The sequence below is a fragment of the Vigna unguiculata genome, chromosome 9, assembly GCF_004118075.2.
Source record: "Vigna unguiculata cultivar IT97K-499-35 chromosome 9, ASM411807v1, whole genome shotgun sequence".
Classification (NCBI taxonomy): domain Eukaryota; kingdom Viridiplantae; phylum Streptophyta; class Magnoliopsida; order Fabales; family Fabaceae; genus Vigna; species Vigna unguiculata.
Window position 1 is genome coordinate 4,168,944 of NC_040287.1, and position 22,063 is coordinate 4,191,006.

At 28.7% G+C, this 22,063-nt stretch overlaps 2 protein-coding genes across 2 annotated transcripts; one reads left to right on the forward strand and one right to left on the reverse strand.

Moving 5' to 3' along the window:
* Window positions 1-12,089: 12,089 nt before the first annotated feature.
* Window positions 12,090-14,642, reverse strand: LOC114162749. Its single transcript, XM_028046714.1, has one exon. The coding sequence runs from the start codon at window positions 14,640-14,642 to the stop codon at window positions 12,090-12,092; it is 2,553 nt and encodes an 850-aa protein (XP_027902515.1).
* A 5,792-nt stretch (window positions 14,643-20,434) lies between these two features.
* On the forward strand, window positions 20,435-22,004 carry LOC114196027 (guanosine deaminase-like). The gene is made up of 5 exons (XM_028086518.1): window positions 20,435-20,618; window positions 20,930-20,989; window positions 21,086-21,276; window positions 21,430-21,534; window positions 21,655-22,004. Exons 1-5 carry the CDS (start codon window positions 20,591-20,593, stop codon window positions 21,841-21,843), a joined length of 573 nt encoding a protein of 190 aa, XP_027942319.1. The 5' UTR covers window positions 20,435-20,590; the 3' UTR covers window positions 21,844-22,004.
* The last annotated feature ends 59 nt before the right edge of the window (window positions 22,005-22,063 follow it).

A 22,063-nucleotide genomic window follows, 5' to 3' on the forward strand; every position in this document is an offset into this window, starting at 1 on the left:
TCTCATGTGTATCCTAAATTTTAATAAATGTATTAACCGATGGTTGGTATGAATAATATTGGATTTTTTTCCTTCTAAATAGAAACTTCAGTCTAAGAATTGAAGACATGCCATTCTGAATACGAGACAACATGGTTAAATTTAACCTTAAAAGAATATTTTTAGAATCGTTCATGGTAAATAAATGGAAAAAGTTATTAAAATTTAGTTATTAAAAAGAAATTGTTCTTCTTAAATCATCAAGAGCGATTAATACTCGATAATCATCAATTCTTGGCTACTGGGGATGACAAGTAATGTATAGGCACCTCGCTATTAGGGGTGTAAAATAGTCCATTTGGAAGTTTGGGTTGGCTTTAATTTGAGAAAAAAAAATAGTTTCTTCTTCCTGCACCTCCAGCATTACTAATTACACCTCAACCGGAGAGAAAAAGATTCAAATACTTTTTTTCACTGAAGAGAAGTAAAATTGTGAGTTTCAACTTTTTGTTTAATTCATTAATAATTTAATTATTTTGTTTTTCAGAATTTTTCTTTGATAACTTACCATAGAATAATAATCTTAATACTAGATAACAATCTACTAATTTAAAAATAATAACATATTTGTTTATCAGCAAAGACAAAATAATATAACATGACATGGAATATATATATATATATATATATATATATATATATATATATATATATATATATATATAATCTTCGTAAAATCACTCATTTTAACCTTTTATTTTGTAAACAAAATTATCGCAAAAAACAAAAAACTAAAAGCCTACAAACGAACAAAATAATAATAAACAAAAGCAACCCCATTTATATGTTTCAGTAAAAGAAATTTAGTATCCATATGACACTTATCATAATTAATCATCCCGACATGATAACAAGTTTAGAGTTACGTGGCTCATTAAAAATGGTTATTTCTAGTATAGTTTTTTTTTTCTATGATCCATAGTCATAAATTTTGTTCAAGTTTCTTCGTAATCTCTTTATTTGAGATTATGTTGTAAAGAATGATAGTAATCCTTCTATCTTTTTGAAGAAATTTCTTCCAAAACAATTGATTTTAATTGAATTTTAGTTTGAGATTACTTTTGGTTAGATGGAACGATTAACTCCAAACATTAGGAGTAAGTGCTTAAATTTTGTTTCAATCATACTTCTTCCTACGTCTTCGTATCTTTCTATATCTCTGTGTATTTCTTCTTACATTTTCATATAAAATATTTTTCATTTTTTTTTTTGAACTGTACGATTTTATTTTTTATTTTTGAATTAAAGAATTTGAAAGTGAAAAATAACTTTCAAAATTTTGAAAAAAGTAAAATAATAGTTTTCTATTTTCGGCATAATGCACAGGTCATTTTAGTTACTGAATTGTGTAATATGAAAATCTTTTTCTAACAAAAAAAATAGCTTTCAAGTGAAAATAATATTTAGCTTTTAGATCCTACAATGTGAAAATATTTTTTATTTTTAGATTATATAATCTGAAAAAGAAAAAATCAGAATTCTTTTATATGACTGTACAAAGCTGCTTTAAACATGTGCTTGTTCAAAATCTCGTGGGCCAAGAAATGGCCATGGCCGTCAGTAGCTGGACCCCCAAGTTATGGGTTGAATGGGAGCAGTTCTTTCTGCATCATTTTTTCTTCCTGCACTTCCATAATGTTTTATCTCATCTTATTTATGAATAAAATATATTAAAAAATTTAAATTTTCTTCTTCTTTTTTCACATGGACGACTTTCATGCCGCCATCTTTATCATTTTTGTCACCTATCATTAATTTCATCTTCATCATCTCCATAGAATTATTTTTATATTAGCTAATTTGGAATGCATTCTTAAGATAATGCATATCGGATTGTTTAATCTGAAATTAAATTTTTAAATTAATAAATTCGATATGCATTATCGAATTCAGAAGTATATATTAGATTGAGTAATTTTATATTTGATATATATTTCTGGATCCGATAATATATATCAGATTGATAATCTAAAAGTGTATATTTTTTATTTTTTTATTTAGGTTTGTTACGCATAGGTTGTTATGCAGACCCCAAAATGAATTTAGTTGTGTGAGCCAACGCCTTATTTGATACCCATCATGTATTGTCTGAAGTGATCATGTAATATGTGCCCTCATGTTTGAACAAAGTTGAAGTTCTCGTTGTATGCTACTCCAGCAACTACTTTGATGTAATTGGCATCATGAATATGCATCCACATCACATACTTTCGAGCATATTAGATGTGTGCAGATCATGGATTTCATTTGTTTCATGTACTGTCAATGCAATTCCTTCATGTTTCCATGTCCACAAATCCTTTGAAGGATAGCAACCAACTCCAATAATATCGACCTAGTACGGAGAAAATGACTAGTTTGCATATACTAAAAATTGATATTGAGGGAAAGCAAAAGCATAGATAAAAAAAAAAAAAAGCACCATGTGGTGCTAACTTTAAAAACATTGTTCATATCAGCATCTACTTGAGCAAGGAATAAAAAGATTATTCATGCAAATTGACCAATGATACAATATTCTACTATATTTCTCTATGCCAGCTAATTAGATGTATATGTTGATTAACATGGTAAATTATGAAACATGTAAAGGAAATTTTCGTGACTCTTGCCATCACTTAAAGTCTTACCAATGGATGAGGTAAGGTAACACAATGTAGAAGGTAAGAAAGTCTAGATCATTTAATCCGCAATGGATGCACTCTTCCAAAACCCATGCATAACAAACCTGAATAAAAAACACAAGAAAGTATGCATTTTTGGATTGGTCAATCTGATATGCATTACTAAATTCGGTAGTGTATACCGAATTGCCCAGTATGGTGTACATTACTAGATCCATAAATGCATATCAGATTGGTTAATCTAGTATGTATATTTACATACCAGCAAGATAATCGAGATTTAAATCGTAAAATCGTAAAATACTATAATTTTATATAGTATTTACAAGTCAGATCTCACGCATAATCGTAATATAGTAGGATTGGAAGGATCGTCAAACAAAATCGTAAAATCGTGTAAATTGTCATTTTTTTAATTTTATGTTGCACTACTTTTTCATATTTTTTGGTGAATAATTAAAAATTTACACAACCACCTTTCACATAATTAAATTAAATACTAATACAATTAGAATTCATTTCTCAATAAAAAAATAATACAATTAAGATCCAGCTGCAACACACTACAACACTTCCCAATTAAAATTTAAGGTTAAATATGTTTTTTGTCCCTGAAGTTTCAGTGAAATCTGTAATTAGTCTCTTTTCGAAACTTTAGACCAATTTAGTCATTCATCAACCTTTTTTATTTTTTTATGTTTACAAATTAAAAATAATTAAAAAAATAAATGTTCTATAATATATAAAAAAATATATATAAACAAAAATTTTAGAAAAGTTAAAAAAAATAAAATTAACATTAAAAAAAAGTAGCAGGCTAGTCAGCCTGCTGGTCTTGAGACGGGGCGGGTTGTAGTGTCCAACCCATTTTCTAGTGGTGGGCCAGCTCGACTTAACCCGTTTTGACTCGCTAAAACGGGTCGGACTGACCTGTTTTATCATCCTTAAGTGTAAAGCATAAAAATCAAATAGTTAATACAAACAAATATCTAAATATCATAAAAGAGTAATTAATCAAATAAGTAGTTGTAACAAATTAATTAATTGTGTGAATCATATGAGTAGTAACTATTATCATATCAACGAACAACCATTCATTCATAACAAATATTTAATTTTTAAAATTTATTATTATTTTTTATTTTTGAAGTTACTTAAATAGGGTTTTATAAAAGAAAAATATTTTAGGTAACATCGAAAGAGTATTCAAAATTAGAAGGAAAAAAAATTGAGACAATATGAAAAATAAAAATTAAACTTCAAAATTTCATTACATCTAAAAGGATTTTTTACCAAAAAGAAAAAGAAAAAGAAAAGTCATTCAAAAATAACGATACAATATCCAGATAAATAAACAAATAATGAGACAATCAATCCCATTATAACAATTAAATACATCAATAAGGCAGTACAATATCCAGATAAATAAAATGTTTTTCGAAGAAAAGAGTATAACAAAAATAAATAAAATTGATATTTTTACAAGTTAAAATTAGTTTGTATAAAAGATTAATTTTAACTTGTAAAAGTTTATTTTTTTAATATTTCTCTCCTGAAAAAGCCTTTATATATATAGAGAAAAAAAGAAATTTTGGAATACTAGAAAGTTCTTGTAGGATGAATTAAGATAATTTGAAAGAAAGTAGAATTATTAGTAGTGGGCAACGTGAAAGATTGTTACATGTGTCAGCTCCAACTTACGAAAATGTTGCAGAGAAAAGAAAAGGAGAAATATGAAATGAGTGCTTCACATGTATTACAGAACTAATGTCACAATCAAGAAATCAGAAAATGGAAGAAAGAAGAGATTCTTCCGTAAGGTTTTGCTCTCCAACATGGCAGCAAGCAACACACCTCACAAAGCCCTCTGTGGATATAATAAATTGGGGCCACTACCACCTAATTACATTACACTACACCATAAAGGACAAAGCCTTATATTATTGTACCTTCACCCTTTTCTTATTTTATGATATTGTAATATAAGAATGAATTCCTATTAATGGTTGAAGACGTAAATGTACGGTTTAACAATATTTTATTAGGTTAACTATTATTATTTTAGTCATTAAATTTTGACTTTAAAATTGAAATTTATTTAGTTACATTTTTTGATTTATTTTAGTTTCTAAATTTGAAAAACGAATAAATATAGTTTTTTAATTTAATTAATTATGTTAATTTTTTTTATGTTAAACACATTTTATAATAGTATTGAAGTTAGTATTGAAGTTGTTTATATCGTTTGACACATTTCATGTTCAATATCTGTTGAAAAATACGTTCAACACTCCAAAAAAGATTAACATAATTGGATTAAAAGAACTATATTCATTCATTTTCAAAGTTTAAAGACCAAAATGTATTAAAAATTCGGACAAAAACGGATCCTAAATTTAAGTTAAAGTTTAAAGATTAAGAAGATACTTAACCCTACTTAATTATATCGTTTCAATAAAACATTATTATTCTTTAAATTTGGATTTAATTGTGTTTTAATTTTCTTTTATAAATATCAATATTTTAATTAAGTATATCTAAATTTGTTTGGTTTACTAATTACTTTAAAAATTTTATATTGTTTTAATTTTTTTGGATGACTTCACCGATATTTTATTTTATTATTTAGTTGTGTTTTTCTAAATGTAAAATTTTATGATTAATATAAAATAATATTTTTATTAATGTAAAATGATAATTAATTTTTATTATTTTAATTTAAAAAGTATTAGATGATATATATATATTTATTTATCCTTTAGTTTAAATTTCTGACTCTTATTTATTTGGAAATAAATTAGGGAAAGAAAATTTGGTGAAATTGATGTATTAGTCGGGAGAACAATCTTTGTAACTAAAAAAAGAAGAGAGATTAATCTTTGATCAATCACGATAGCAATCAATTACTCATTAAGAAACCTAACAAATTATCAATTAAGTGAATTTATCACAAAACTTAATATTGTATTAATGGATAAACTTATCAATAAAAAATAAAAGAAAGTAGGAGTGAGATAATAAGCCTGTAGGGTTTGTGAGGGTATAAGAAGACCCACATATGTGCATTTGTAACCTAAATTATCATAAAGTTGAAAACTTTATCTCAATCATTGAACACTCTCATTCGACAACAAAAATTCTTAATCTGCCGCCGCGTCCATCCGGATTAGGTTTCTAAAACAATTCAAGACACTTATTCATTAGTAGAACGTTTTTGTCGTCAACAAATATTTTCCCATTAATTCTACCCACAAAAATTCTCTTCTCATCCTTTTTTTTATATGTGACTACGAATTAATCTCTTCAAAAATATACAGTTTTTTTAGTCAGTATTTTAGTTTAAATTTTAAAAATCATTTAGCATCTTTCTAGATTCTAAAATTTAATTAAATGAAGCTTAATAAATAACTAAAAACTTAACAGCTGAATTTTTTTTAACTTTCTGTTGTTTAAGAAGTAAATATGATAAAGTTTTCCAATTCGAAGTACTAAATTAATCATTTTAATATTCTGTTGTTATCTATGATGTATAATATCTAGGGTTTCTATTTCACATTCGGCTATTTTTATTTATTTTTTATCAAATTACTCTATTTGTAAGAAAAAACAATACTTTAATAAGTTAAGTACAAATTAGAGTATTACATGAAATGAAAACGTATAAAAAACTCACATATTAGTATTTGTTCTTTTCTTTTCAAGTAACCTAACAATTGAAATGGGAAATAAAAATATATTGAATAATTAAGAGACTTAAGAATCAAATCACTATAACCAACAACTTTGTTTGAAAATATATAATATGTTGATTTGAATATTAAATAATTATGGGGCTTACATAATTTGTGGGGTCTCTAAGATTTGGATGGAAATGGTGGATATTTTGAGAAGGAAGAAAGAGGGGACATTAATAATTTTTGTTGAAGTTGTAGATGAGATAGACACGTTAGAGAAAGCACTTGAAATATTAGATAGTAGAATATGATGAATGTGAAAGTGTGTGGAAATTTCCATGGAGATAAGGATGAAGAAGCTGATTCGGATTCAATGAAAGTTAAAGAAAGATGAAGAAGCATGAGATAAAATGGGTGACGATGCAAGTTGTCACAAATATTGGACTTTCTTCAGTAAAAGTTCACAAAGAGTTGGGGAAATTACGCTGTTAATTAAATAAGAAAGTGTTTTTTAGATATTTTTTATTTTAATATTTTGGTAAAATGATGGAAGAGTGAATCAGCAACTCACCATTATTACCATTCTTATATAATAAAAGACCTTTTATGTTATGATAGGTTTTACATGTCCAATAACTTTGATTAAGTTTTAAATATATGAGTTGTAATTGCGTCAACCTCCTTTTATTCTTTTTGAAATGGTTATTTTTATTAGAGTCATTAAAATGGCTTGGAATCTACGAGTTAATTGGGTCGGGTTTGGTTGAAATTTTTTTACAAATTTTAATACGAGTTGATTTTTTATCCGACTTACCTAAAATCTGGCTCACCAACCCGTAAATAAAGAGTCATACAAGTTTTTTTGTTGTTGTTAAGTTGGACTTTGTATTTTGGTCATGTTAGATTGTTTAAATATATGAGTTGTAATTGCGTCAACCTCCTTTTATTCTCTTTGAAATAGTTATTTTTATTAGAGTCATTAAAATGGCTTGGAATCTACGAGCTAATTGGGTCGGGTTTGGTTGAAAATTTTTACAAATTTTAATACGAGTTGATTTTTTATCCGACTTACCTAAAATCTGGCTCACCAACCCGCAAATAAAGAGTCACACAAGTTTTTTTGTTGTTGTTAAGTTGGACTTTGTATTTTGGTCATGTTAGATTGTTTTTTTTTTAGTCAACACATAGATAATTTGTATTTTTGTGATTTTAATTAGAATTATAATATAGTTTTGACTCAAAAAAACTAAATAAATAAATAAATTGTATTTTTTAATTAAGTGAGTTCGTGAACTAACCCGTTTAACCTACAAACCCGCGGTGGGCTGGGTCGAATTGAAATTTTTTTGGCTCACTAATTAATGATCCGTGTTGAATTGACTCACTAAATAATCAACTCATGGTGAGTCGAGCCAGATCAAGTCGAATTACCCGTTTTGACAGTTCTAAATTTTATAGATATTGAATTATGTTAGGTTTACCCGTTTAAAAGTTGTAATGAGAAAAAATTACTGAAAATTATATGGGATTTTTTTTTAAGTATTGTTTATGTATTTTAATAAAAAGATTTCTTTTAATTATCCTTAGTCATTATTTTTGGAATATTAATTAGCTTTTTTCTTATGGTGAATGAATTAATTTGTTTTTTTCAAATGCTAGCCAATACTACCTTAGAACATCGGTTGACAGTAGTTAAAGAAATACAATTAGTAAAACTATTTTAATTGGGATTGTTAAACATACTCTTTACTATGAATTTTGATAGAAAGAAACAACATTTTTCTCGTTTAATTTCGTAACCAAAATCTTAAGAGCACTCATTACCAATACCCTTTTTATTTGTTATGTGGCATTACTATTAATTATTAAACGTTATCCACTAAAAGTTGGTCTAGTGTAGAAGTGTTGCAACAAAGTTTTAAGTTCTAATGTTATCTAGTGTTTGATTGAAAAGTTAGAAGATTATTTTGTTAAGATATGTAGGAATATAATCTTCTATGACTTTTTCTTTTTTTTATGTTGTCTCTACTATCTTTAATAAATTTTTTAATTGTTTAATCAATGGTGTCAAATTCCACCTATAAAATATACAGAGGAAATATTTTTCAATTTTAAAAATTAGAAATGTTAACACGTGTAGAAGTTGAAAATGGATTCAAGAGTCGACCCGTTAATTTAACAAAATTTTGTAATTGGGTTAAAATTTTCAATTTATCAACTTATTCTGGTATGTTGTTCTAGTCTATTATGCTTAACCTGCTAATTGGTGGACCATAAATAAGATGAGTTGACTTATTAAATAATTTATTTTAACAAAATAATAAATAATTAAAAAATTAATTTTTATGTGCTATTGAAAAATACATATAGAACAAGTTTTAATTATTAATTATAATTTACTAATTTAATATATAAAGATAATAACTACTTTAAATTTATTTTATTAAAGACATTAATTAATCAATTAAAATTAAAAAAAATATTTATATTGTACTTTTAGTATATATACATAATTAAAAAGTTAATATAAAAATTGGTGGACCAACCACATGTTCATCTTTTAACGGAATATGTTAGAATTTTCAATATTTTTTTTATGAAAAGTTCATCTGTCTCATTTCGTTTTTTTACAGAATAACAACAAAGTGACCAAAATTGTTTGGTTTGATTCGTTTTCGTCACCTCTAAATAGATATATCTAAATACTTCATATTCACGTTTTTTTTTTCAAAAATCTCAAATAAATCCTAAAATATTTTTTAGTCTTAATTAAATCTATATTTTTGAAAATGTGTAACAATTAGGTTCATTTCGTTAATATAATGTTAACAGTGTTAAGGATGTGTCACATGTCAGCTCCTCATTTTTTTGAATTTTTATTTATTTATTTTAAAATTTATTCATGTCATGTGTCACGTCAATATTGTGTCACGTGTCATGTCAATATTGTGCCACGTGTTAAGTCAGTAAGGTGACACGTGTCAAGTCATTGTCTGAATCCATATATTTGTTATTAAAAAAAATAAAAAAATTCAAAAAAATAGGAGCTGACACGTGGCACATTTTGAACACAGTTACTAATGGAATGAACATAATTGTTACATATTTTCAAAAATATAGACCTAATTGAGATTAAAAAAAATCTTAAGATCTATTTGAGATTTTTGAACAAAAAATAGATCAAGGGAGTATTTTAAACTAGAAAGTATAAGCATACGTTTTCTCATAAATTTTTGTGCGTATAATTTTCATCCAAAGAATTCGGTTAAATACTCTCAAAATTAAATGAAATGTTAGCATAATAATGACTTTCTTTTGTATTTTATAACAATTTTGGTGCCATTTTTAACATTTTTATTAAATTTAAATGAACATTAATTCATATACTTTTTTGTCATCAAAACTTATTAAGCAAATATTTAATCAAGTGTCTACTCTATAACAAACCTTCCCTCCTTATATTATTTGGAATAAGATACGATATGTGCAAGTTGAGTGTCAATTGGAGCATTCTTAATGACATTTTAAGAATTAATTATATTATGTATACGTCAACAACCGTTAATCTTCTATATTAAAGTATAATATTAGTGAGTTCTTTTTTTTTTTAGGAAAATAACAGTGTGGTAATAAAATAAGCACGCGTGCCATTATGAGAATCCCTTGTTGATACGTAATTAATGAAATCGTTTTCATTGTGTCAATTATTTCTCCGTAACTCTTTTCTGGGACGAAGCTTCTCCCATTATTTAAACTACCATCAACACATTATTAGCTTTCAAGTGTGTTCGTCAGCACTTTTACTTGTAAAAGATATTTTAATACATCATCTTCTATTATCTTATTTCCATGTTTGTAGCATCTCAATTAGATTTTAGTGTTCTATTATAAATCAATGTACCATGTTTTAGTTTGAAGATTAATTAACATTGAATCAATGATGATTTCTAAATGGGGAGGGGTTGAATAAATGACACAACTTTTTTCAAGTTCTTCAAAGATGATGATACATGATTAGGTAATCTAACCATGTCTATGTAAGTCTTAAAGCAAAAATCTAATTTAAGATAATGGAGAATCCTTAAAATTTCATTAAACAAATATAAGTATTTTTAACTTGAGATAATTTCCGAAATACATATATAATTCAAAATCATTACAACTAAACATACTAATTATTTAGAGTTTTTCCCAATGGAGAGTTGTCTAGATACATTCATCCCAATAATCTAGAAATACTCTTGATAGAATTAATACTACTTAATTTTTAAAGTCTTGTTCCAGCTTCAGAGCTATTAACTTCATCTACATCAACCGCTGCTCACGTATTTAATATACGATTATAAGGGAAAGTCCATCAAAACATCAAACTTAGTTAATACATTTTAAAGGAGAGTAAAAAAAAAGAATAAACCATATTATATAAGGTATGACAAAAAATTTAAATGTCAAACATAAAAAAAAAAAAAAATTAATATTAATTACAACAAAAGAAATACAACTACATTTGTTTAGAGTGAAAAATAAATTGAAGTGAATCAACACTTAGAAATGAATTTAAAGTTTCCTAATGAAATTAGAGTTTCCTTAAACAAAATGTCTCCACACAAAAATTTATTTGAGAAAAATAATTTTTTTTTTCATAAACTAAAATTAATTTATACATAAATTAAAAAATAAAAAGTTACGTAAGAGAACTTTCAAAATTAGCTTATGCATATACAAACTAATCTTAATTTGTAGAGTAATTCATTTGAATTTGTTTCCTAAATATTTATGAAAAATTTATGCAAATATACCCTAAATATCCTAATTGTTCTATTTTTTAAAATATTTGTATAAACTTTACCATAAGAGCTAATAATAAATTTTTAAGTGACCCCATGAGATGACAATCATAATAAAATTAATAATCAATGTCTTGATCATGCTCACCCCCAATATATGAAGAATTGTTTCCAAGAAAGTATCCATATATTCTAAGAAAGCATGGCTAATATTACAAATTTTTTGTCATACTATTCAACAAAATATAAATAAAAAACTATACATTTTTTTCATGTTAATTTAGAAAAAATTGTTTATAAGACGGTTACTTGAGTAATTTACTATAAAGATTATAATTAAAGATTAAAATATTAACATATATAACTTGACAATCAAATTAATTAAACATTTAAACTATTCAAATATTATTGAGCAACATTCTAGCATTTAAAAATATGAAATTATGAACATATATAATAGGAGTAGTAAATAATTATTAAAAAATAAAAAATAAAAGAAAATTTTAAAAAAATGTTGGTGGGTTAAGTGGGCTAATTCACCTTCAACCCGTTTAACCCGTGGGTTAAGTGAGCCGGGTTGAGTTCAATCCACTTTTATAAAAAAAATGAATTTTTCTCAACCCAACCCGGCTCAAACCCGTGGTGAGCCAAGTTGACTCACGGACTGAAACCATTTTAACATCTCTAGGTGACATTGAAAGTCTTGGAATATGCTTTGATATTAGGCTTAAATTCCATTAAGATGACATTATCTCTACTTTATCATACATGATCACATTCCACTAAGAGTAGATTATATCCACTTATATTATTCTCCTCCGTTTCATACGTAACAAAATAAGTTATGAACATTTAATTATTAAAATCAACCCCACTCAAATATGAAAGAATATAATCTAATATAGTTCCAACAATATATCAACATCTCAAAGAGGAGGCCTTATAAGGACTTGGGCTCTCCCACTCTAATAGCTAGCTTTTGGGGTGTGGTTCTCCCAATGACTTATGTTCATTACAAATGCTTTCTTTAATTTATCAAAAGCTTGTTGTGCTTCTTCAGACCAAATAAAATAATCTTTCTTGAGCAAGTTGGTGAGAGGAGCAGCTATTGAAGCATAGTGCTGAACAAACTTTCTATAAAAACCAGTCAGTCCCAAAAACCCACGCAACTGTTTAATAGTGGTAGGTGTTGGCCAAGCAAGCATTGCACAAATTTTTTCTGGATCTGGACCAACGCCCTCCCTGGATATTATATGGCCCAAATATTCTATTGATTCCTGGGCAAAGAAGCATTTGTTTCGCTTGAGAAAAAATTGGTTAGTCAAGAGACATTGAAAAACAATATCCAGGTGAGAAATATGATCTTCTAATGACTTACTATATACTAGTATGTCATCAAAGAAGACTATCACAAACTTACGCAAATAAGACTGAAACAGTATGTTCATAGTCGACTGGAGCGAAGCAGGTGCATTACACAGCCCGAAGGGCATTACTAAAAATTCACAGTGTCCCTCGTGCGTGCGAAAGGCAGTTTTTGAAATGTCACCTACGTTCAATCGGATCTGGTGGTACCCAGAGCGTAAGTCTAGCTTTGAAAACCACTGTGACCCATAGAGCTCATCTAGCAGTTCCTCAATGGAGGGAATAGGGAATCGATCTTTTACTGTAATTCCGTTGAGAGCTCTATAATCAACACAGAACCTCCATGATCCATCTTTCTTTCGCACTAGCAAGACCGGGGAGGAGAACGCACTATTACTGCGCTGTATAATTCCTTCAGCCATCATCTCTTTGATCTGACGTTCAATCTCCTGTTTTTGAAAGTATGGATATTTGTAGGGTCTGACATTCACCGGATTTGACCCTTCCAATAGGGGAATGTGGTGATCGGTTGCTCGAACAGGAGGAAGGCCTCGTGGTTCCTCAAACAATTGGGAATATCTGTTCAACATTTTCTCAATTTCTGGTACAGCAGAAGGTTTAGGAAGCCCCTCTGATTGGGAGAGCAATTTTAATTGAAAATATTCTGCTATGCCATCAGTAGAGATCATCCTCTTGATTTGATGTATAGTTGCTTCTTGTGGCGCTGTCCGGTGTTGGCCTTTTAGTTCCACCACTTTCCCTTCTTTGATGAACTTCATAGTCAGGTGTTCATAATCAGTCAAGACTGGCCCCAATGTCGTGAGCCATTGTACCCCTAATACGATCTCAGCTCCACTTAAGGGTAACACAAACAAATCAACCAAAAATTGGTGAGGGCCCAATTGTAATGATACCTGTTTACAAACGGTTGAACATGCTAGCTCCTCTCCATTTCCTACCAAGACGTGAAATCCTTGAGCTGGAGTCACTTGGAGGCCCAAAAATTTTGCTATGCGAGCTTGGATGAAGTTATGCGTGCTTCCACTATCCACCAGTACTGCAACTGGGGACGCATTAACGTGGCCCAACACTTTGAGAGTTTGGGAAATTGAGTGGCCCATCAATGCATGTAAACTGATTTGGGCTGCTGTTGTATCCGGAGGTTCGGGTGGGTTATTAGGGGTCGGGTCATCTATATGGAGGAGACTCAAGTCAAGCTCATCCATTGCCGGGTCGTCCGGTTCAGCAATCAACAACATGAATTCCCGCTTGCATTTGTGACTAGGTCGATACCGCTCATCGCAATAATAACATAGGTTCTTCTCACGACGACTTTGGAGCTCCGCAGGAGAGAGTCGTTTGACGGCAACTAAATTAGGGTTCGATTTAGGTTTGATGGGTAAAGAGTTTACGCTCTGGGTGGTGTAAGAGAATGGGTTAGTGTTGGTTGTGGGTTTCGTGGTGGAGGCGGAAGGTCGGGAATAACGGTTTGTGGGTGAAGCTTCGATGAAATTTTCTTCTTGCAATTTTGCCAGACTTATGGCCTGAGACAGTGAAATCGGTTGGAAGGCTTGCACCTCTCGTCGGATTTCAGGTTTAAGTCCCGACACAAAACAACTGAGGAAAAACGGAGGGGGCAACCCCACGATCCGGTTTGCTAGAGATTCAAACTGATTTTGATATTCACGGACAGTAGAAGTTTGGCAAAGCTTGAACAAGGCTCCCCTTGGGTCTTCGTAATGTGACGGTGCAAATCGAACCTCCAAAGCATGAAGAAAATTCTGCCAAGTTGAGATGAGTTTGTTATCATGCATCCACTGGAACCAAGAAAGGGCTTCTCCTTCCATGGAAAAAGCAACCATTTGAAGTCTTTGATCTTCTGGAGTCCTATGATAGTCAAAAAACTGTTTGATTTTGAAGATCCAAGCTAATGGTTCAGAGCCATCAAATCGGGGCATATCTAATTTCAGAGAGGTTCGAGTAAAGGGTTGAAGGGTAGAGTCATTTGTTGCGGAATCTCCAGATGCGTTTCGAATCGCAACTTGTGCTTCCAAATTGGCCATACGAATACTCATTGCTTCCTGAAATGCTTTCTGGCTCTCAAGCAGTTGAAGAATGGCATCCATTTTTTCCTCGCTCTTTGATGGTGCCATGAGCTCTCAATGAAAGCACCAATTGCAATGCCTATTTTGCAGGTTAGGCTTCCTCCTGCAGAAAACATAATAAAGAAAAAGCAATGCTGGATAATTCCCCCTTTTATTTATGAAGAACCTATCATACATATAGTGCTCTCCATATTCTTCCATAACATAGAAAGATATCTATGAAAGATTCTAACAACCTGAGAAAATACTAGTTTGCCCTTAGATTCAAAATATTTACTTCCTTCTGCCTTTAACACTGCAGTCATAGTCATTTAGGTGTTTAGGTTTGGTGTTGTTACGTTTGGGCCTGCTCCCTGCTATTGGACTGCTCACTTTGGTTGCTGCACTGTCATAATCTTCTGCTGTCATTTTCTGGGCCATAACACAGTGCTAAAAGATATTTATATTTTCTGTGATTTTTTCCTTATCACCACTACAAATTTAATATACATTCCACTTGATATTTATTTACACACACTTCCAATTTTCTTTGAATGCTTGTATATATAAACCAAGAGTAAATTTTTTTAAGTATATTTCTTTTTCGTCTGTAAGGTGCTGAATAATGTTGGACTATTATTTACTAATAAACAAAAGCAATAGAGTGCTTTATTTTCAAGGTTATATGTTTACTTATAATTTTCTTTTTTTCCAACATCGTATGAATCCTTTAATTAAATCAAGTAAGAAGTTACGATTCTCCTTAAAAAAAAACAAAGACAAAATATGTAGTGGGAGACAAAGCTTTTCCTATAGTGTAACTTTGCACCCATTTCTATATTTGATTCACACTAGTTAAGTCCAATGAAGTTCTATAAAATGCTTATTGACACTTTGAGATTGAATATTCCTATCTTTATGCAGATCTCTTTCACATTGATAATCATATATATACATATATATATATATATATATATATATATATATATATATATATAATAAATGAACTTTTATAAAATTAATTACAACAAAAATATGTATATATATTATTAAAAATAAAATTTTCATACAATCCATTTATATTAATTTTTGAATAATCGTGTGGACACATAGAATCATCTTCTCTCGTAATAAAATCCAATACCAAAATATAATACATATATCAGTATAAAAACAAGATTAAATGATTTATTATAATAATTATATTCTAGACGTGATAGTGAGTGGAATGGGATAAAGTAAAACTTTATATTTCAGTTTCAAGTGATAAATATGTCGGTTTAAATTTTAATTTTGTTGCTGTTTAAATCATGATCAGATAATAGGAATTATCATTTATATTTTGATCATCAAATTGTATTAAGATTAGACAATCAATGTCGTTCTTTATGGATTCGATCATTAAATCATGATGGGATGATAGACATTACCATTTATATTTTAATCATTAAATTTTATCAAGATTGGATGATTAATGTTGTCGATTATGGATTCGATCATAAAATTAAATCGTGATCGGATAAAAGACATCGCCTTTATGTTTCATATTTTTTGTCATCAAATTGTATCGAGATTGAACAATTAATGTTGTCACTTATAGATTTAATCATCGAATTAAATCGTGATCGGATAATTATGATCACCGATAACTCAATTATCAACTTATAGGGAAGGCATTATACTAAGATTATTTTGGACGTTAGGTTACGATTAACAAATTGTAGTATATAAGGTTGTAGTCTAAAACAAATATTTTAGACTATGGTTGATAACCTTGGATTAAATATTAACTATAGTCTAAAATATTTTAGATTATGGTTGATAACATTAGTTTATAATTTCTAATACGATTTTGAAAAGAATTGTAGTTTATTTATAGCGAAATAGACCACAACGTAGGTCAGTCAAAGATGAAAAACGACTCCTTGTTTCAATGGTTGGTAATTGAAACATTGAGCATATAAAAAAGTCGGTTAGAGGTTAAAAATAAATAGAGAAAAAAGAAAATGAGTGGAAACTAGCATGAACTTTAACGTGGTTGTTATTTTCAAATAAAAACAAAGAAAACACAAGGAAGAAAAAGCTTTTTTCTATTACGGCTCATCAATGACAATGTTGAGCACAAAGATGAGTCATTAGAGGTTAAAAATGAACAAAGGAAGAAGAAAACGCGAGGAAACCAACATGAACCTGAACATTGTTACTTCCAAACAAAAACAAACAAAATAAGGGAAGAAAAAGTTCCTCTCTTTTTACGGTTGGTCATTGCAACGTTGAGCACAGAGATGAGTCATTAGAGATTTAAAATGAACCAGGAAGAAGAAAAAAGAGGGGGCCAACATGAACCTCAACGTGGGTGTTTCCAAATCAAAATGAAGAAGAAAAATGTCGGAGGAGGAAAATAATAGGTTATGTAGCAAGAGGCAACAATGACTTTTGTGAACAAATAAAAAATGAAGAAAATAATCATATTTCTAGAAGTATAATCGGAACTAGCTTAAAGTGATGCAATCTCAATATAGGCTATAGTTCTTTCAATGAACAATATATACTTTAACAATAATTTCAAAAATGCTAATGCATCAGAATAGATTAAGATTCCTTTAGTGAAACATAGCCTAAGGCATTAATTTCAAAAATCTCATTGCATCAGCATAGATTACGTTTTTTTCTTATAAACTCGGTCTATATGCATAGTTAATTTGTATATTTGCATTAGTGTATGATCGAACGATTAAGATTGCTCGTAATTTGATCAACGATTTGCATCATGATCATACGATTAAGATGGTCGATAATTCAATAATTAAATTGTGTTGTGATCAAATTATTAAGATTTTCTTGTGTTTGATCTCAAAAGTACATTTGTTCTTGAATCCTCCTTTATGCCTCATAAAAAAACCCTACAGGAAAAACACTGTAAAAAAACAAAGATCGATAATATTTTATGTCAAAGATTTTTGGGATTACTCATCCATTCAGGGACTCTAATTAATAAGCCTCCCTCACTAATATTCACATATTCGATAAAAACTTGTACATCTTAAACAATAATGTCAAAGTTTGCTTATTAAATATACATTAATAACAAATAAATAGAACACTTGATAAAATCCCAACTTAAGTTATAACACTGCACTTTTATAAATATAAAATAACACTCTATTACACAATTATCTACAAATAGGTTTTACTATCATTATTTTAATTTTTTATTACAAATAAAGATGCATTATATAGTAAAACTAAAACTAATATAATTATTATGGGTTTATTTGATAAGATTTTAATGTTATTTTAATTTTTGTAATAATGATGGATAATAACTTAATCATATTTTGCTTAAATATGATAATTTAAAATTTCAACAATTAAAGAGTAATTTAAAAAAAAATACAGCAAAAATTAATTTTCTAAAGAAAATTATTTACTTTTAAATTAAGTGAATCAATCAACGTATTTAACTTACTAAATCAGTCCAAAGTAATATTTTTATGATTAGCAAAGAGTGAATTATTTACCGAGTTATAATAAACTAAGGTAGTAAATTGAGCCATTTTAACAATTATAAAAAAATAATTTAAAATTAAAATTTTTAAAAATAAAATAATAATTATAACTCAATTAATCTAACTCGACCCAATATCAAAGATAATTATGTTGGATTAAGTTTAATAAAAAAATAATCCCCTGTCTGTCACCTAATACCAACTTTTCTTATTATTAAATTGAGTAAATAATTTAATCACTCCAATCATGCATACTCATGTGTATGGTACTAGAATTATGGTACAGGATGTAGTTTCTGTATTAATGGATTTATTATCTGTTAACCTAAACTAGTTATTGTATGTTGGTATAACGTATACTAAAGAAGTTACATTAGTAGCAGCCCATTTAAAACATTGGGAGTTACGGAAATTAAAAAATTGGTGAGAAAATGATATAGTCGATAACTTATCAAAAATTGTAACGTCATAGGATAGGAACGATGGGAATCTACGTTGGTGTGAGTCACCAGATCTCTACCACATGCTCTCCCATAACTAATCATTCTTCTACACATTTTCATCACTTATCATCTCCTTCACACCTTTTCAAATCTTTATCCATTTTGTTTGAAAAATAATTTTTTTTATTATTAAATTTTGACAATTTTTTCTTATAATTTTAGGTGTTATCTTTTAAATAATTTTTTATTTTTTTTTCATTCTCAATATTTCAAAACCATTTAGAAGATAACACCTCATGTTATAAGAAAAAGTTATTAAAATTTAATAGTCAAAATATTATTGTCCATTTTGTTTTGTTTCAACACTTTTTTTTATTATCATTTTATATTTCATTTCATTATAATTTTTGTTTTTTTTTTCAACTTAAACTAAAGTTATGGAGTTAAACTTCTCAAATTTTAACTCAAAATACAACTTAAATGTTCAACTCCTAATTAGCTTTCTACTTACAAGATCATATTTATAGAATCACGTTTACATTAATAAGGAAGACACACAAATATTACTTCTTATTACATAATTGAATAGTCACTAGAAGCTTCCACCAAATAATGACTCAATAGACACTAAAAGACTAAACGTTATAGTAAAATTATCTACTTGTATATTAACACTTGACAACGAAATTGAGTAAAAAGGAGGAAGGAGAACAAATGAAAGAGGAAAAGAAGATGAAAAGAAAGAAAAAGAAGAAAAAAGAAAGAAGAGGAAAAATAAGGGAGGAAGAGAAGAGAAAAAGGAAAAAACAAATATTTAACGATAAATAATTACCCACAATTTTTTTACTATCGATAGCTATTGATAATTTTGTTGTACCAATAAATTTTGATAATTATAAAAAAAAAATACCCGTTGATAAATTCATTTATCTTATAGTCACATAACACAACCAATAAATAACAATTTAACAATATTATCACTATAAAATTAACAAAATAACTATATTAATTTATTGTTAAAAGATGTACCAAACCAAAATCATTTAAAATACAGTTACATAATTAAAAAAAAACAGAGAAAAAAACTTTAATCTTAAATATTTTTGTTCTTTACACATTGGGAATCTATATTTTTTTTTCTAATTTTGTCATTTTCCTTCCCTAAACATACATGTAAGTGTGAAAAGACTTTCTTCTTTTATTTTTGTGTCCCATGTGGCTGCATCTATAATTTCGCATCTAATTATTTTCTGCACGACACCGTCAGATTACCGTTTGTTCTTTACTTTATTAAACATCATACTCGTGTATAATATAAATACGAGAAATGCTGTTACCGTACGTTCTAAACATTATTTTAAACAAATTCATTACTACTCATTAAAAATTGTCAACTCATTCATGGTTTAATAAACATCCTTAATAATTTCATAAATTCGAACTAAAGATAAAAACATTAAAAAATTATCCCATATTCTTAAGCTGGCGTAATCTCGATTATTATTTTATTCTATCTCGTGGTAACTCTATGTGTGAACCGGAAAACTTGATTATGTATTCATATTATGACTTTATTTAAGTTATGGCATTATAAAATAAGATGAGTAACTTAACTCAGAGTGATAGAGAGTGTATATTATATGAATATGATTGGATAATTTAACGAGACTAAGTAAAATTTTATATTAGTGACATGTGTAGAGGGAACCACATTCTCCATTTATTGTGGGGACACTAATATTTTTGATACCATTCTTTTGATTTTATCATCATTTGATATTATTTTTCATAATTTTTTTTTAAATATAAAAATTAATTTTTATTAAAATTATTTTATCTTTATATAAATTGGCATGATGGTGTCAAACTATTTTATTTTTATACATAGTGTCGCAAAGTTTTTTTCTTATTGTGGAACCCATTTTCTCTTTCATTGTCATCATCCACCTGGATTCTTCATCTTCTTCATCCATGTACAGACTATAAATACCCCAACAAAGTCTTTGATTATTCATCGGAGTTCACACAAATAGTTTCACATAACTAACGTAGTACCCTGTTCAACATGAAAGAAGTCATGGAAGAAGTTAACGGTATGTGCCTTTTCTTGGGGTTCAGAAATTTGCCATTTTCAACTCTTCCCAAGTGGTTTCTGATTTTACTTTTCTCGACCAATTTCTTTTTAAGAATGTTAGCTTTTGTGTATGGCTTTGGCCATGTTTATTGTCTCTCATTTACTCATAATTTTAATCCCAACACATTTTTGGTTCCTTCCGGTTACAATATTTGTCCTCTATTGAATTTTTGACCTCCCAAATCATCGAATCCTTACAAATTAACAGTGAATGTTAAGTTTTTTCCTTTCAGCATTCTCATAACTCTTTTGCTTTGTCGATCATGGCAGTGGTTCAAACCAAGGGTGGAACAGTTTCGGTAGCTTCTGCATTTGCTGGCCATCAGGAAGGTAATTGATACACTGGGTTTCTTAAATCTTCTCTCTGAATTTATGATCTGTGTTGCATCTTAATAATCAGTTTTCGTTGTTGCATTGGTTAAATAGCTATTCAGAGCAGAGATTACAAATTTTTAAGAATTGCTGTTGAAGAAGCATATAAAGGGGTAGAGTGCGAAGATGGTGGTCCCTTTGGTGCAATTATAGTTCGCAACGATGAAGTAGTTGCTAGTTGCCACAACATGGTGCTCAGGAACACAGATCCCACTGCTCATGCAGAAGTCACTGCAATAAGAAAGGTTATAAAAAACACTCAAACTTCATTCCTATTAAATGTTTCCAGATTCAACAGTTTTTTACCAAATAATTTTCATGACAATACATCGAATACATGGTGATCAACAACGATTTTATTATGTTTCTTGTTTCATCTTTATGTTTTCCTTTTGCAGGCCTGTGAGAAGCTAAACCAGATAGAACTTTCAGACTGTGAAATATATGCTTCATGTGAGCCTTGCCCAATGTGCTTTGGAGCAATTCACCTTTCACGAGTTAAGGTTAGAAATGCTCTGTTTTTCCTAAGTTTTTCAAATGCTCTGTTTCTTTCGTTAATCTTACAATAATTTAATTAAAGTAGTTTAAGAGTGTAGAAATGAATGGTGAGTTTATGAATGTAGAGATTGGTTTATGGAGCAAAGGCAGAAGCAGCAATTGCGATTGGGTTTGATGACTTCATTTCTGATGCATTGAGAGGAACTGGATTCTATCAGAAAGCACAGCTTGAAATTAAAAGGGCTGATGGCAAAGAGGCTAACATTGCTGAAGAAGTTTTTCAGAAAACAAAGGAAAAATTCAGAATGTATTAGTCTCAAATCCTAATAATATCATCAACCACTAATTCTATCATATGCCAATCAAAATAAACTTCTCACTTTCTCCTATATCATGTCATTCTCATGTTAAATCCTTCCGATCATTGTAAATAAAATAATTATGAGATGTTAAAGAAAATTTGCAGCAGAATATACCTTGTTTGTTATTGGGGGCTAAATAAATAATTCGATCCCAATCAAACTTTAACTTTAA